This window comes from Pelmatolapia mariae, linkage group LG10_11 (assembly GCF_036321145.2).
Source record: "Pelmatolapia mariae isolate MD_Pm_ZW linkage group LG10_11, Pm_UMD_F_2, whole genome shotgun sequence".
Lineage (NCBI taxonomy): Eukaryota > Metazoa > Chordata > Actinopteri > Cichliformes > Cichlidae > Pelmatolapia > Pelmatolapia mariae.
In genome coordinates, this window is record NC_086236.1 from 42900506 (window position 1) to 42914425 (window position 13920).

General features: G+C 39.8%; 1 protein-coding gene across 3 annotated transcripts in view; it reads right to left on the reverse strand.

Annotated features, from left to right (window-relative positions):
• Window positions 1-13920, reverse strand: part of LOC134635624 (intermembrane lipid transfer protein VPS13B-like) — a 292458-nt gene that overhangs the window by 262830 nt on the left and 15708 nt on the right. For 2 of the 3 annotated variants that reach the window (XM_063485027.1, XM_063485026.1), the window contains exons 4-5: window positions 9902-9931; window positions 8294-8411 (exon numbers count right to left, since the gene is read on the reverse strand). In XM_063485027.1, coding sequence (XP_063341097.1) covers window positions 8294-8411; window positions 9902-9931 — 148 coding nt within the window. The remainder of the gene's footprint in view (window positions 1-8293; window positions 8412-9901; window positions 9932-13920) is intronic. The other variant, XM_065471728.1, reaches the window with a different exon arrangement.

Genomic DNA, 13920 nt, shown 5'->3' on the forward strand with positions numbered 1-13920 from the left:
TACTGGAAAAACTTGGGTCATAACTTTTAGAAATGTAATGCATTAATTAATTTAAAACATTTGAGAGTGTGACTTTCACATTTTGAGGCTACGAAGAGAAAGGATTCTCAATTATACATAAAACTAGAAATTACAGAATTCAACTTTTTTAAAGGCTGAGGGAGGTGAGGGTGACAGCCCTTCTGTTGAGGAAGTGGGTGGATGTAGTAGCCTAGAGCAAGCACAAGAGAAAAAGCAGCATGACAGATTGGGTTTCAACAGAGCTGAGGGAGCCATCCTGCAGTGTTACCAGTACCTCCTAATGGCCACAGTGACGCCCAGAAACAGAAGCTTTGCAGGAAAAACATACATGGTAAGGTCATTACTCAACAAAGTAAGAAATAACTTAAAATATTACAGACAGGGGAGTTTCGACCATAAAATATGAAAATATACAGCAATAAATCCTCCTAACCACAGGACCAATGGCATTATTCATTCCTCCCAAGTACTGTTAAACACAGTCACTACAAGTTAAAATATATAAAGCTTTAATGCTTTTCCCTTATTTTCCAAACCAAATGTTTTTCTTCCTGTATCTACATGCCTGGCCCAGGGCATAACAGAACCAATAATTAAGTAGAACAAAATGGTGCTGTTGATGAAAATATTTATATGAATTGGTTAACTGTTCTGCCACTTGTACACAGGCCCGACTATGTATTAGCATAATCCAATTGACAAAATTCTCATGAGTTTGCTGCCTGACCAAACACAGCAGCAGGAAGAGAGGATGACATAATATGAACTCAACTCATACTTAATGTGTGTTCATGACATTTGTGCGTGGCCTTGCATGCATGTATGTGCTTGTCTTGAGTGGAGCTGAGTGTGTGCCTGGCAACTTCCTTACATGCATGAATGTGGCTCTGTGTGTGTGTGTGTGTGTGTGTGTGTGTGTGTGTGTGTGTGTGTGTGTGTGTGTGTGTGTGTGTGTGTGTGTGTGTGTGTGTGTACGTGTGTGTGTACGTGTGTTTGTTTCTGGGGTCAGTCAGAAAGCCGATGTTGCACCTGCAGCCTGGGCAGTAAAACCAGCACTTTACCCCCTGCTATTTACCTCTCTGGATCTAATTTACACATGTCAGGGTGTCCTTTCTTTCTCTCTCGCATGCTTGTACACTTGTTATACCTCTTCTTGCCTTGTAACAAGTCCAAGGCCCCAATCCATCTCCCTGTGAGCCATTGCACTGCTCTGAACTTCTGTAAACAATTGACACAGGCAGCACCTGTGCTGCAGCCCACAGGGAAGAAGCCCACTTAAAACTGTTCAACCATAAAATGGCTGGAAAAACCAGCTCCTTTATGTGATCTAAGAACAGGCCAAGTGGTCTCTTCTGTGCAATACAGGAAAGAAACACTATACTGTACATGCTCACCATTTTCCTGTATATGGAAAGTATTAGCAACTATCAGCTTTGCCACAGTTATTAGCCATAAAGAAAAAGACAAGTCCATAAGACACTAAATATAATGTGAGGTTGTATTGCTGTGTTATTTAAAATAGTATTAGCACTATTGCCAATGTAACCAGAAGCATAAATACAATTCCTGTTGTGGAACGCGGCATCTTTAATAAAATACAGTAAGCCACTATTAATTTTCAGTTTGTAACGTAAAAAAATGCAAAGACAGTAGTGAAAGGATCTCACTTGCGCTGCGGTAACTTTCCAGCAGTACTATGGAAACACATTAATATATGATTAGATTCTTACTAAAGCAGCAATATAAGCCGTCTAATTATGCTAACTATTCAGTTAGCTCTAGGGCCCCTTATAGTAAAGTGGCAGATTCAAGGAACTCAACCACTCAGCTGGAGAAATTACCAGCCTTCGTGTGTATGGGATATTTTCTTTCCTTAGCTAGCAGTTTCCACTAATACTACAAAAGCTTCTGTATTTACATTATGGGTAAATGTCCCAATATTCTCAACAGCTAGCAGTGCTAGTTCTTGTTGTGTTGCTGCTTCGATGTGCAAGATAGAACGTCACATGAATTATGTCTGAAACTGCAGGTTCTGGTTAGACTGGCTGTCCAGCTCACAGCGGCTCTCAGGAGCAGAACAAGGACTATTATCACCAGTTGCCGTCAATGACAGTGGAGACAGCTGGGCTAGTTGGTTAGCCCCTACACTTTCAAAATAAGAGTGAGGGGATGGTCTTAGTAAATTAGTGAACTGTATCGCAGCAATCCAGTATTGGATTTTTTTTTCTTTCTTGCTGATATTTATGATGAGAGGATGCTGCAATTTGTAATCTTTGCATTAAATGCAGGTTAGTTTCTATATCACTGTTAATGAAATCAAATCACAGAATGCTATTTTTAGCTACATTTAGTGCATTTCCTTTTTTCCTGCTTCTGGTTTTGCTAATGACATGAGCGCTGTTTACTGGTTTGAAAACTGCAGACTTTGACTGAAAACTCTTATCAGGTCTCTTATTGTTGTTTCCAACAAGAAAATGAAAAAAGATCTCACTACAATAAGATTTCTATATAATGTGATTCAGCTAGATATATAATTTCACTCAGTGAAAACTGAAGAAATTGTTTCCTTTCAGTCAATTCACTTGGTACAACACATAAGTACAGGATATCACGTCCCCACGTATCCTGGCTGAAACCTCTATTCACGCCTTTAAGGCGGATGACCTGTGATGACATGCACAGGCCTACTTGCGCACATTCCCCCTGTTATCACAGTCATCCCTTAGAGAGGTAAAGAGCATAAAAACTAAGAACACCTTTGCTAAACTGGACTAACTTGCTGCTGCTAGTTAGCTCCTTTGTCTGCTATCTTGAAGTTAGCTTAACTGCCCCTGTTGGAGTTAGCCTCCACCGTGCAGTTGTTGTGTAGGCTGCCCACGCTGCTAAATTTGAGTCTTCCTGTGTAGTGTTTTACTTTGCATTTTGGAATGGACACATAACTGAAACAAGAAAAGCAGAAATCTTCTGTTCACAACTGTCCTCGCATGGCATGACCCTCTCCTTTCCAAGTCCAAAGACGAGGAGTATCCTGTTGATGTCCCCGCAATTATCTGGGCTGACCCCATAGAATATATTGATGGGTTAACCGAAGACAAGCCAGAACTATGCAGGAGCACTGACCGGCTTCAGCCCAGCACTCCGCAGGAAGACAATGACGTGCTGGACATCGGCCTGGACATTCATGGTTTGTTGGAGGATAAGCAGGAGACTTATCCTCCATTGTGGCTGCCACGCCGGCCGGCCAACCACAATGGAACCCTGGGAAGCCAGGCCACCAACAAGAAAGCAGAACACACTGTTGTGGTGGGTGAGCCTCCAGCGAGAGCGCAGCCTCCCGTTCAAGTTCAAGTCAGTTGGCTTGGAGCAAAGGTCCACCTTCGGGCCCCCAGCAGGACCCGATGCCCAGGAGGCTGCTCACCTCCCTCAGTGACACACTTAAGCGCCCTATCCGTGGGTGGTGCGAACCGTTGCTATCATCCACTGTGTACACTCTGCTGAGGTGATGTTGACTAACAGCACAATATCATCTTCCACATACTTAAGGATCAGGTTGTTCACCACACAGTTACCAGTTGCAGTTCCGGATCAACCCCCTCAGAATTATAAACCCACTGTTTACAAGGAGCCAGCAGTGATACACAGAGAGGAAATAAGTACACTATTCATCCCATTCTTGACCTCCGAGTCTTGAACAAATATTTATGAATGAACAAGTGATGATTGGTTTGCAACAATCATGTGGCTATACACCCGAACCACAGGTATGCATTCGAGGGCATAGTCTACGAATACCTGGTGCTGCTGTTCAGGTTGTCTCTGATGCGCCTTTGAGAGACGCCTTTGCCAAAGCTGCCAAAGCTTCTCCAGTGATGGAGTGATGGAGTTCTGCACCTCCACAGCCACCTGACCTAAGCCCAATCAATAGTATAATCAATAGATAGATAGTGATGACATGGACCGCAGAGTGAAGGCAAAAGGGCCAACAAGTGCTCAGCATCTCTGGGAACGCCTTCAAGACTGCTGGAAAACCATTTCAGGTGACTACCTCATGAAGCTACATACTACCAATAACTACACATAATTCTGTATGTGTTCATTCATAGTTTTGATTCCTTCAGTAAAAATCTACAATGTAAATAGTCATTAAAATAAAGAAAAACGCGAGGACGTGATTTCCCATACTTATGTGTTGTGCCTCGTTCCTCTCCTTAAGGGAACAGAAGATATATAGATATAACTATTCATTCTCAATAATCCCCTCTGCACACATTTCAATTATGTACTCATGAAAGCACGTCAAGAATATTTGTTGTGTGCTAGCTTCCTTCAACTAGACACACAATCAAAAAATGTAAAACAAAAAAAAACAAAACAACAAATCCTGAAGATCCTACTGCACTCACAAAAACAGACATGCTGTGACTTATAAGCAGACTACAGGCTTTGAAACAGAAAATTTGGAGGGCAGCTTCTGATACACCAAATTCATAGGTTTCAGTATGGCTAGCACAGATTCAAAGGGAGAACTGCCACTATTAAATCGCTTTGAAGTCATATAAAACAAACCACATTTTCAACGGCGTGAATAGAACCAAAGCAGGAATCTCCTGGAACAGGCAAATGTGGTTCTCACAAACGGTGGCCACTCGTCCCCCCACAAGCAGCAGTAAACATAATCACTCACAGAATCGCCCAAGGTGGAAGCACTTGGTCTTTGGTCTTTGTGTGGCTACCAATCCCATGGCATATGAATTAACATCACTATTTTCCACCACAGAGTGAACGAGGACGATAAATCCATTCAGCATGTGAGAGCTCAGAGCTGAATAACTGGATAATTGTGAAGGGCCTGCCTTTTGGTATCACCATGTTTAGTTTTGGTTGTTTTGAAGGAGATGGGAGTTAAGGGGATAAGACGCAACAAAGTGGTTTTTAAACGCAGATACTGACAAAGATCTAAACAGGTCTTTGCGCTGTGAGGGTCTCACATCTAACACAGATCTTCCTTAAGGCTAACAAGTACACAACCATTGCCACATTCTTGTATCGTCCATTTACTCAAAATTATACCTGTCTATCACTGCCTCTGACACAAAATTATTTGCACAACTAACTTTACACTGACAAAGCACATAGCTTAAAATATTAAGCATGAAAGTACAAAAAGGATGTTAATCACCAGTCTTTTAAAATTCTAAAAAGTAGTGATGTATGACATAATATCTGTAGTAGGATTAGAATACAAGTATCAGTGTGGAAACTGTAAACTGGCTTATGGCATGATGGCAACAAAAATGGTGCACAATTCTGAACAGAATGTATTTACATTACATACTTTATGCATTTACACTAAAAGACCATCAAATGCAAGATTAAGATGCACTGTTGTGTGGCTTTTTCAATATACCAGTTACAATTAGAAAGCACAGTGCAGCTTTTCAAACAGCCCTAATGCAGTACAGAGTTATCAAATTAATTTTATATTGCGGGCCACATACAGCCCACTTTGATCTTAAGTGGGCCGGACCAGTGAAACTTCCCTTGCTGTCAGTGTAAAGAAGTTACATATGTAACTGTTTTTCTACATGTTAGAGAAAAAGCTGCTATCCTTTTTTTGTTGTTGTGGATGTTTTTGTTTTTGTTTTGTAGTTATAAAAAAACCCAGATAAAATGATGTGGCGGGCCACATTTGGCCCACGGGCCTTGAGTTTGACACGTGAGATAGTATATTGGCCAGTACTAGCACTGAAGAGCATATCCATATGGGGATGTATCAACTGTGCATCCATTTTACTAGTAGATCTATTATATGTTCATACAATACGGTACATACAACAGTTCACATTCCACAAAGATAATGTATTATTTATGACTTATGTTAGGTTTTTACATGGAGATAGAGTCATCTCTGCCACAAGATTTGAAAGTCTGAATGGTCTTTGCATCAAAGCTGCACTTCCCAGCTATGTTTTAGCATCATTAATGCCAACTACCCATACAATAACTTAAAGAAACAAAAAATGACATTAAAAAAGCACATGTATACCATGGCTTTTGAAGGCATTTCTGTAACTCAAAGGAACTGTAATATAGTAGTGACATGATCTTTTTCTGAAAGACAACATTTCAGCACTTTAACAGATTGTGGAGGCACTAATGTTAAGCATCCCATCTCTGAAAAAAAACACCATACTTCAACTACATTAAAGCCTCCTGTCAGGTTTGGTTTGTATCTTATTCTTGGGAAAACATCCTCTGTCTGAGTCATAGCAGGTTAGTTTTACCTCATCTACCTTTTAACCTCAAGCTTTTAATTAGGTAGGTTGGGATTACGGCATTCATTTGCTTCCTTGCCATTACCGAGGTGCAGCAACCTCTGACCCCAAAGTTGTCTCTGCAGTCTGTAATGGGCTGAAATAAGGTCCGCTAGTAGAAAAGTTAAGGGTGTGCACACAGAAGAACACACTAAAAACATGGCGCGCACGCACACACACACACACACACACACACACACACACACACACACACACACACACACACACACACACACACACACACACACACACACACTACTGGGAGATCTGTTGGAAGCAGCCCTAAAGGGAGATGCCTGGGTGTGAGGAACCATGCTTTAACAGCTGGGGAGAGATATTATCTCATAATGTAAAGCCTGGAAATGGATCCTCCCAAGATACAACAAGCCAGGAGTGTAAGTTCATACATTCAACCACACCAGGGTTTGGGAGTGAAGCTTTTTTCAAGCTGACCTAACTCAGCTCATGACCCCTGCCTCTTGGATTATGTTTTTACCTTCATTCGTGCTCTCTAAACAGATTATTTTTCATAGATCTTAAAGGTTGAAAGGTTGTCGCACACCTACACACCTACTTGAAAATTTTCTTACATAAGTTTATATGTTCAGAGGTATTTGATGAAATAACTGCATCCATACATTTTAAAAATAAAACTGTCAACATAAAAGATTAGGGTAAAAAATACATTCAGCCACACTAGGGCCCTGGTGTTCACAAGTTCTGGTGTGAAAGGTCTGTATAAACTATTTTTTTTTTAATTCTATTATTCAGCCACTCTCAAACAAAACCGCTCTTTGTGAGGTGCACTAAAGTGCTGCAGTAAGGTAGGCATGGAATCCGTGGCCCTGTGGGAGGCATGTGGTCAAGGAGCTTTGTTGATAAGAGCCATCACCGTATGATTTATAACAGGCACATTCCCCATGCTCACTCTGGGTGACTTACACTTGTGAAAAACAGTGCTACGTGGCTCATCCCAAAATAAAAACTCTTATAGGGTAAACGGGAGATGGATACATAAATACATACATACATACATACATACATACTAAAGTATGTAAAGTTATAAAATATGAAAAAAATATTAGTTAACTACTTTTGGAAAAAAAAACTCTGGTCCTTGGATAAAATAAAACTAACTGAAGCAATTTTGTGAACTTGAAAAACTAATTTAAAAAAAAAACTAAATATATAGATATATCCTTAGTTTTAGTGTTGGTTATTTTGGTTAAAAAAAAAACAAAAAAAAAAACATCTTCCTTGATGGGGCAGTAGTGGACACGTTTTTGAAGCTTTGGAAGTCTACAACACATTCAAAAAGTTATCTGCTTTTATTGCAATACCTGAATTAATTTTCCTAGATCTTGCCTCAGCATGTGCCCTCCAATAACAATATTTATTAAGATAATAATTAATAAATGTAAGACTGAAAAAAAATAAATAAATAAACTCACAGGAGAATCCCACTCTGGAAATGAACTGAAACTAAACAGAATCAAAAACAAAAAATAAAAATGAAATAAAAATAAAAACTAATTAGAAAATCCAAAACAATAATAACTATAATATTGCACATACATATTGTGTCACCAAAAATTTATTTTAAGCACACTTTGTAGTTGGTCCTAATCCCTCTCTGAGATCCAGGGAAGTCTATTGGACTTTAGAATAAATTTAGGTAACAGGTTAATCCGGTAGTCTGAAACTGCAACTGCAGTTGAATGGAGGTTTGCAAAATTAGACCAATGCAGAGCTCTGGTCTTTGCATATTGAAGTTGTGTATTTGTTTGCATGTTGAGCAGGGAAGTCATAGCTAACCAGAGGTGGTCACTTTGACAGTCCCATATCAGATCATATGAACTGATGTAGTTAAGGCAGTCCACTTTTAAGGAACATGTTGATATCAAGTAGGTAGGTGAGGGAATCAGAACAGCCTCACTGAGCCAGTTTACATCACTTACCTGGAGGCAGGTCTGGGTCACTCGGGGCAGCTTGCTGTAGGCGACGGGGCTTGGCCACAGCCTTGGAGCTGTCTGAGACACTGCGACTGGTGGAACTAGAGCCACTTTCGTGGTCATCCTGATAAAACAAAAATAAACAACAATGCCTGTAATGACAGAAGCTGGACAAAAGGGCCTCTACAAGAGCTCTGCAGTTATAAGTTATCAGTTATAACCACATTAAAGTAAAGTAATAATATAACATATAGTAGTTGTGATCCTAGATTGTGCAAACTAGTTCTTGTTTAAATTAGATATGGAATACGTGAATTTTCATGCATAAAACATGTTTCTTAGATTGAAATTAGAGTAACTATATTGAATATATTTGTTTATATGTAATGGCTTAAGTTACAACTATAATGCCTTTGTCCACGACTACACCAGGGTCCACTTAGGTCCAAGCAACATAAATTTTGTTATCAGACAGTGGAAAAGAGGATCTTTGCAGCCTTTGACTGTGCTAACTTCCATGGACAATTTACATTACAGTGTATCTGGTTACTGAGAGTAATGAAATTAATATAAACTGAGAATCTGCTCTCCTGCATCACTGGCGGTGGCAGTGATAAGAAGAAAGTTTACCATGCACCACTATTTCTTACACCAAACCTTCTGAATAGCCTTCTGAATAACCTTCCTCCCACCATTTAACAACCATCCCTGTGGGCTCTACAAATAAACTCTGGTCCTTGGATGAGAAAGATGAAGGTCTCTAGTCCATGACAGCACATGTCATGGACTAGAGACACCAGTGGCCTGTGAAGCCCAGGAACATAAGTGCAAAATGTGTGTATGTATGTATTAATGTGTATATAGGAAAATGAAATGATCATCCCCCATTTAGAGATGAGCTTGGTGATAAACAGAATGACCCAAGATTCAAGCTAAGGAGCTTATTTATTGTTGTAGCTTGTAGAGAGCCTCAGGCTAGTGGGTGTTCTGTACAAATAAAACAGCAGAGACATGAGGACAAACAGTGGAGGGGTCAGAAATAGTGGTTTTAGACTACTGACAGCCAAGGACTTATGCTGCATTCCATCTGCCTCAGAAGTCAGATGTCAGAGCTGGGAGTGACGTCACTGTTGTTTGTGTTCCAACAGCAAAGTCAAAAAGCAAGGAAAAACAGGATTTGTTTTGGTCCTTAGCAAGGTAGAGCCATTAATGCACCACTAGCAATACTAATAATGCTTGGCTTATTTTTTTTTATTTTTTTGCTTAAAAACAGCACATTTTATTAAAGCTACTGAAGGGGCAACAATAAGGTTGAGTTTGTAAATTTAATAAATGTGCCTTTTTAAGGGATTGAGGGATTTGCTAAGTCACAGTTTTGGATTCGACAAGTAATAATAAGATTCTATGGGTGGAAATCTGTCAGATCTGTCACTGTATCCACATGATAAATGTGTGTCCATCTTGGAATATATCGAGCCCTGTTGTAAAGACGAATTTAACCATAAATGAGCAATTTGGAGAATAGGGGAGAAAAACTTATCAGAGCACAAAAATGCTATGACTACAGCAGCTAATGTTGAACTCCTAACAGCTACTATGTATAATAGCAAATACCTCATATTCAAACTCATGGTAGACATAAGCCTGCAGCAGTGGATGGGATGAAGAAATGGGAAAAAAATTAGATCCAGTGTCAAAGAAACAATATATTAGAAGCAAAACTGAGAAGTTAGTGAAAAGGTGGAGAGATTACTGAGTTAAAACTCAGTGTGGCGTTGATTAGAGGTTACTGCAGCACTGTAACCTTTGCACAATCAGCCTGGGTGGTAGGTTAGTCAGATAATTTGGACAAGAAAAGGGAGATCACATGTGTTTAGCATTAAAGCGTCTCAGGAGTCACCCCTTATCCTGACACATGTAAGCACTGAAGGTGTCAAAACCAAATATATTTGGCTACTCCACACACACACTTTATTTATAAATACTGAACCGATCCAGTTTAAACTGACAGACACCCTTTGCAGGCAGGTCGCGTGTTGCAAATTTTAATACATTCATGCATCTTACATATGTAACAGACAATCTCTGGTTCTAACACTATTTAATGACAGTGAACCCTTTCGTTGTAGTTGAGTAATGATGATTTGGTTTTAAACATACTTTGCATTATCTGAGTTGCAGACACACTGACAGAAGTATCCCCCAGTGCAGTAAACACTCAATACTCAAAAGAGATGAGAGAGGCTCTGGCAGAAATATTTACATGTTACTTCACTAAGGCCCTATCCAATAGAGCTCCACTGTGCAATCAGTTTTTTCCTCATCAGAGAGTGGTGGGAATTGGTAAACAGAGAGGGAGAAATAATAAATACTTCATCAAGGTTACAAAGAATAAAGATCTGCGAATAATAAGGTGTAAATTTGCTGGTCATTACTCATTTCTTTTGTAGATTTGTCATCACTTTGAAAAGTTGCACCTATAATATTTAAACATGCTACAATAGAAAAGGGATTGTTATTTGATTAGGAAGGTTTAAGATACACACTCCAATCCTTAGTTTACATCACAATACCCTACTTGAGCACATTAGAGTAAGAAACAGTCTCCTTCCCCCTTTAGTCTCATATCTATACCTAAAGGAATGCATAGCCCAGCAAGCCAAGAGTACATCGAGTTCAACAACTTGAACTGCCACTATGAAGAACAAGACTGCCAAATTTGGAAGTAGCGCAATTAAGCGCTCAATGTCACCATGGGCAGTGAGCAATTCTCCAGAGGTGAAAAATGCCTTTTCAGAAGGAAGCCCTGAGACAAATGAAGCCTGCCCTCAGCTGCTGCCAAGTAAATCGATCTCTCCAATTCCAGAGCAGGGCACAGCACAGGGAGGGAGCCTAAGAAGGATGGAGAAAAGGAGAAGGAAAGATAGACACGAGGACCGGAAAAAGTAGGGCTGCTTCCCCTGCAGGCATGTCACCTCAGCTGTTAACCAAATATGATGGTAGTTAAAAAGGAAAAGAGAGACATGAAACCAATAGATAAGCGAGAGAAAAAAACAGTGGGAAAAAAAAGAGAGACAGCAAAACCAAGAAAAGCTGAGGGACGTTTAGAGTGAAAGAGACTTGATGATAATGAGACCAGAACAAAGGGACAGAAACATGAAGCTGGTGGTGTGACTGACAGGTGAGGGGGACCCCCTACTCAGAGGGTAAGTGGGCACCCATAGAGGGTTAGGGCACAGGAAGGCCAGACGTGACCTCTGTCCTCCTGTAATCGTCTGACTCAGTCAGGGAGCAGGAGGCGGTGTGCTGAGTCTGTCTGGAGGGTCAACCCATATGAGCCGCTCAGTGCATTAGCTGAATACCACCACCACCTCCAGCTATTAGGAACAGCACCTCTGTAGATAAGAAAGTCACAAGTTCCTTGTACAAATAATCTGGCTATAACTCACAGATACTAGAAACCAGTAACATCATATCTGCTAGTGACAATGACATTTATATGTAAACTAGTAAAGCTTCAAAAAATACAAATATGTCTTAAGACATTTCATATTACGCAGGTATGTTTTATTATAAACAGATATTTCAAAGTATTTGTTCATGTTCTAAGCTTAATGCAGTCATTCATTTTTTTAGTCTGCTCAAATTAATATACTCATTATACTCCCGCAAATACTTACTTATAAAGTATTTGTGGGAGCAGAATAACACCCTTGCTACAGTTTCTTGTGATTTGAGGCTTCCTCTGACCTGGACTGGCTGAAAAGTAGGCAAATTACCAGAGTTTTTGTTGCCCATTCACATTTCTTAATAAATGTTAGACAAAAAAAAAAACAAGCACTATATTTTTTTCTTTTCAGAAATTGCTAAGTATTTTCCAATTTCAGTTTAACACAAGGAAAAAAAGAAAAATTGGCAAGGACCAGCAGCCGACTACCTCGCTTCTCTGCAACCGCCTGATCTTTGAAACCAAAACATTTTTAAAACTGGTCAATTTCACACAGTTTCAGCACATTAATGGGAGCATGCAGACCATTGCTAGATAAACACACTCTGTTTTTGTTGTTTTTCCTCTGCAGGTTGCTGGTGAACTCATGCTGACATCAAAGCAGCAGGCCTGGATACTGGAGGCACGGCAGGGGAGGGCGAACGCCTACAGAGTGAGAAAATAAATGAAGGAAACCCAATAGGCTCCTTATCTCACACAGAACCCCTTCTCCTGTAAATCACTCACGTACTCATATAAACACAGACACACACAGAACCTCTGCCCGACATGTTAAGGCCTAGCATTCACACCTCCAAGTAACCAGTGAATCATATGATACTCAAAGGATATAATGAGAATGTGGGACATTGCAGGCTGTTTTTCCAGAACAATAGTGAAAAAAAAACACTACTAAAGAGATACACATAATCTTTTGTCCTAAAAATGTGCTTCTGTTTTTTCAGTGCTCCTAGGTCTTATCTCCCCCCTCTCTCACCATCTTGCCTCATCAAAGGCCTTCTTTGCTATCACAGTATTCATTTCACTTTTGTTCATGTTTCATCTTCTTTACCTATATCTGACATTGTCTCCATCCTTCCACTTCTTCTAGAGCTTCTCATCCCATCTATAATTAGCTAGTCTGAAGCTTGTTTTAACAGTGTTGACCCTGGTTCTCATAAGAATGGTTTCCAGCTGGCACCGAGAGAAATAAAAACATGAAAAGGGGCTCACTGTTTTAAACATAATGTCACAGTTTGGGATGGTTCCAGTAATGTCAAATGGTATGCAGCCACTTCTTTTACACTTAAGCTGCTTGAACCATTGATGACAACCCCACCGGAATTTTTGCTGAAAAGAACAGAGAACATCACAGTTGACTCAGATTACCTTTTCTTTAACGTCTCTTGGCTTCGAACGCATCCATCAGCTCGGCTAAAAATTAGCTGCTAATGGCTTTTTAATGAAACAGTAACAAATGAAGAAAGCTATTTTACCATGATTAAAGACAGAGGGTTCATTTTCTCCTCAAACAGAAGAGAACTACAGAAGCTGGAGTAGTGAGGACAGAATTTCACACAGTCTCCATCACAAATAAGTGTTGGGTATTAATATTATAATTATGCTACGTATTTTATACACAGACATCATAGGCATATTTAAAGACAAATATGTGCATAAAAAAGACACAAATGTACACGCAAACACAATATAAAATACTACACAGACCAATACTTAAGGACTAGAGCCATGCAGCTGGAATCCATGGAAGATTGGGGGGATTAGAGCCTGAAAGTAACCCAGATGAATGTCACATTGTGTGACATTCTGAATAATTATCTCAATGAAAGTAGCATATCACAAAAATGTGGTCTATTCCCCCCCCCCTCTGTTTCAGTAACTGAATCCACTACACAAAAACAAACCTCCATTTACTGTGGATTAACTGCACAAATTAAATATTACAGTCTCTACACAATGTTCGGTAGGCGATAAGATGAAATTTCCTGCACCAATAAAACACGAGGCAGAATAAGATCTGAGAATTAAACTTTTTCAGCAGTCTGACAAAGCACAACTTACCAAGTTTGCTGTTACTATAACCACTACAGAGAAAAACATACTCGTGGGAATTTCTGGATTATTA